Source organism: Belonocnema kinseyi, chromosome 2 (genome assembly GCF_010883055.1).
Source record: "Belonocnema kinseyi isolate 2016_QV_RU_SX_M_011 chromosome 2, B_treatae_v1, whole genome shotgun sequence".
NCBI lineage: Eukaryota > Metazoa > Arthropoda > Insecta > Hymenoptera > Cynipidae > Belonocnema > Belonocnema kinseyi.
In genome coordinates this window covers 54,465,529-54,469,000 of record NC_046658.1, presented here as the reverse complement: position 1 = coordinate 54,469,000, position 3,472 = coordinate 54,465,529, and the positions used below count along the sequence as shown (strand labels likewise).

At 29.5% G+C, this 3,472-nt stretch overlaps 1 protein-coding gene across 3 annotated transcripts in view; it reads left to right on the top strand.

Moving 5' to 3' along the window:
* LOC117166820 (alpha-tocopherol transfer protein-like) overlaps positions 1–3,192 on the top strand; it is a 51,809-nt gene extending 48,617 nt beyond the window's left edge. For all 3 annotated transcript variants that reach the window (XM_033351144.1, XM_033351143.1, XM_033351142.1), the window contains exon 5: positions 2,721–3,192. In XM_033351144.1, coding sequence (XP_033207035.1) covers positions 2,721–2,752 — 32 coding nt within the window. In that variant the 3' untranslated portion in view covers positions 2,753–3,192. The remainder of the gene's footprint in view (positions 1–2,720) is intronic.
* Positions 3,193–3,472: the final 280 nt, after the last annotated feature.

Sequence of the window (3,472 nt, the reverse complement as noted above, 5' to 3'; positions counted from 1 at the left end):
GCTTTTCCAATTAAGCTATTAGAGGGATCAGAATAAGAACTCTTAATTCAAGAACATAACGCTCATTTTTAGCTAGGTGTTAATGGTACAAGTAATTATTTTTTAATTTTTAATTTATCTGCTATATCATCAGAGATTGTACCTTACCGACAGTAGATCAAGCCTGCAAACCATGAAGACAGAAAATCTACACAATATCGATCAAGTTAAGAATCTTCGATAACAGAAAATGCTTAACGTCTTAATAAGACTAGATGGAAAATAATATTTTTAAATTAAAATTATTTCTTGAAAAAAAGATCCTACTCCATCTTTACTCTATTGGGATTCTTTATAATATACTTCAAATTCCTAGGAATTCAAGTTGAAATATATTGCAATTTGAAGAAAATAGTTGAATTCTCAACCAAAAAATATTATTTACGGAAAAAAAGGAATTTTCAATCTACAAAGACGAATTTGCAACAAAAAAGTTAACTTTGAACCAAACAGTTGCATTAAAAACCAAACGGATAAACCTTTAAGGTCATGTGATGAGTGGGTTACGTGACCAGATTCCTACATTACCGCCACTTTTTTATTTCTCAACTTATTGTCACTGGAAACGCCACATCAAGTTAAAAAATTGGGATACTGAACAAGAAACACTAAGAATGGTGGGTCTGGTCCTAAATTTGTATAACTATAAAAAAAGTTTTTTGTTGTATATAATTTTATTTTATTTTTTCATAATTATTAAAATATAGGATCAGACCCACCTTTCTTAGTACTTCTTATACATTATCTCCAATTTTCAACTCGTTGTGGCGCTTCGTGTGAAAATAAGATGGGAAATAAAAAAAGTGGCGGTAAGGTAGGAATCTGGTCACGTGACCCGCTCGTCACATGGCCTTAAGCAAAAAAAACAGATGTTTCAAACAAATGAATTGGCTTTTAACCAAATAGTTCAATTTCCAAGCAATAAACACGAATTTTTCCAAAGACATTTGAATTTCCAATAAAACAGTTTTTCTTGAATCATTAACTAAAAGGACGATGTTTTAACAAAAACGTTGAATTTTCAATAAAAAATATGACTATTAAAATAGTTTAATTATCAAACCACAAACATGCATGTTTAATAGATTAAAATTCAACCAAAAACAGTAGAATTTAAAAGCCGCAAAGAAAGAGTTTTTTTGAAACAGGTAAATTTTCAACAATTTTCAACAAAATTAAAACTACAGAGTTATTCCGCATAAGTAATGACAAGGGTGAAATGTTATATGATGCAACCAGGATACTAGAGCCTTTTAGATACTTTTTTGACGAATTATCTGGAGGTGAACCTGTAGAGTAACATAACTGCGATATACAATACAAACCCATAGAAAAGTCAATTGAGAGAATCTGTACCTATGTGGTTAGGGATATAATTAAGATTATAAGATATTCTAAGGCTACTGGTGTAGACAATATTAACGCTGCCACACAGGTTATGTGAATTGATAATTTTATTTATCGAGATAGGAAAAGTCCCAGATGAATGGAAAAAGCGATTATCATAAAAGTATACTAAGGAAAAGCAGATAAAACCAGTGTTGATGGGCGAACGTGTTATTCGAAAAAATAACATGGAAATTCTAAATCAATCTAAAAATCGAATCCTTTTCCCACAGTACTCTCTTCCTCACGGATACCCTGAAAGAGAAATGTCCTGATGGTATGATAATAGTAATTTAATTTTCAACCAAAATATTTCAATTTTCAACCAAAAATATTAATTTTCCATAAAAAATTACGTTTTCAACCAATAGTTGAATTTTCAAGTGATAAAGCAAATTTGCTATCAAACAGCTCAATTTCCAACCAAAATTATAAATCTTTAACCAAAAAAATATTTTGTTTAAAATATCTTTAAAAAGTATCTTGAAACATATGTGCATTTTTAACCAAAAATATGAATTTTCAACCGAAATGTGAATTTTCAACCAATAGTCGAATTTTCTACCTAATTGTTGAAATTTCAAGTCAAAACCCGAATTTGCTATTAAACAGTTCAATTTTCAACTAAAATGATGAATCTTCAACAGCTAAATAATTTTTTTTCAAGTGGTTCAACTTTAAATCATGTAGCTGATTTTTTAACCAGAGAAGGTTAATTTGCAATGAAACATCTAGTAGATGATATTTCAACCAAAAAAATATTTTAATTTGAAATAAAAAAAACCGTTAAATTTAACAAAAAAAATAAGAATTTTTAACATAATAGTTGAACCCTCGGTCAAAATATATGATTTTTTACCGAACGGTTTAGTGTTCAACCAAAAATGATGAAATTTCAACCTAGAAGATTAAGTTTCTACCAAAAATACTAATTTTCAAGTTATTAAAAGATTATTATTGAAGTGTACTGTTGCAGGGCCGTATATCACAAAAATCGCAAAGTTTGTTGATATTCATCATCAGGAATCGTTCTAAATGTAATCTAAGTTCGTAACATTACTTCGTCTGATGCCCCCCCCTCACCTTTCCCTGTCACAAAACCATAGTTTTTTTACGCGACTCCACCCCCTAGACATAGTCTTTCCCTTAACATTACATTTTCTTATCACATTCATTTGTATATAGGTTCACAATTTTCTGCAGTATTAGCTTAAAATTTTTTGAAAAAAAGAGAGATTCTTAATATTGACTCATTATTAATTTCAAGGACTTCTATAAAACTTTTCATTTTTTAGCAATCAACAGCTACGGCTACAAGAAAAAGTAATTTCCTTGCACTGATGAATTAAGACAACTTCGTTGAAGATGACTTCCAGGTGGTTGAAAATGAGGATATAAACAAAGGAAGGATTTGGTTCGTCTTCGAGGAAACCCTGCTTCAACCGTCTACCTCTGCTCACTTTTAGTGCATACGTTATTTATATTGTCTCGTTTTTCACATTGTGATAAAAAAATAGTCAGCAGTGCTGTCTTTTAAACATAAATTTATTTTTCAGACTAGTTTTATTTTATATAGACGGCTTAGTTCGGAAAGGTTATAAATGTGTTTACTGTTTTATATTACATTAATGTGCTATACTGATTAAAATAATCCTTATAGTATTATTTTTGTACACACACGATTTTTGAGAATGTGAAGTTCGCGGTATGTTTAAAAATGCTCTCTTCGCAATATCCTGTTAAAATACATGGTTTTATTTTAATGAAGATTCCTGAGTTTTTATTCCTGAAAAATTGATTGTAACTTCAATTGAAATTAAAGATGTTATTGAATAGAAATACTTTATGAAAATTTACAAAATCACACTAAATCCCAAGGTGAAAAATTTAGATCTTATTGTTGATTGAAGTGTTACTCAGTGGAGAACGATTTATGTGGATTACTCTGCGTAACGTCAAATTCAACATTCGTCAGGTCTTTATAATGATTTACAAAATCGAGGAAAATGAACCAATTATCAATTATAGTGAAATTTAAAAGACATAT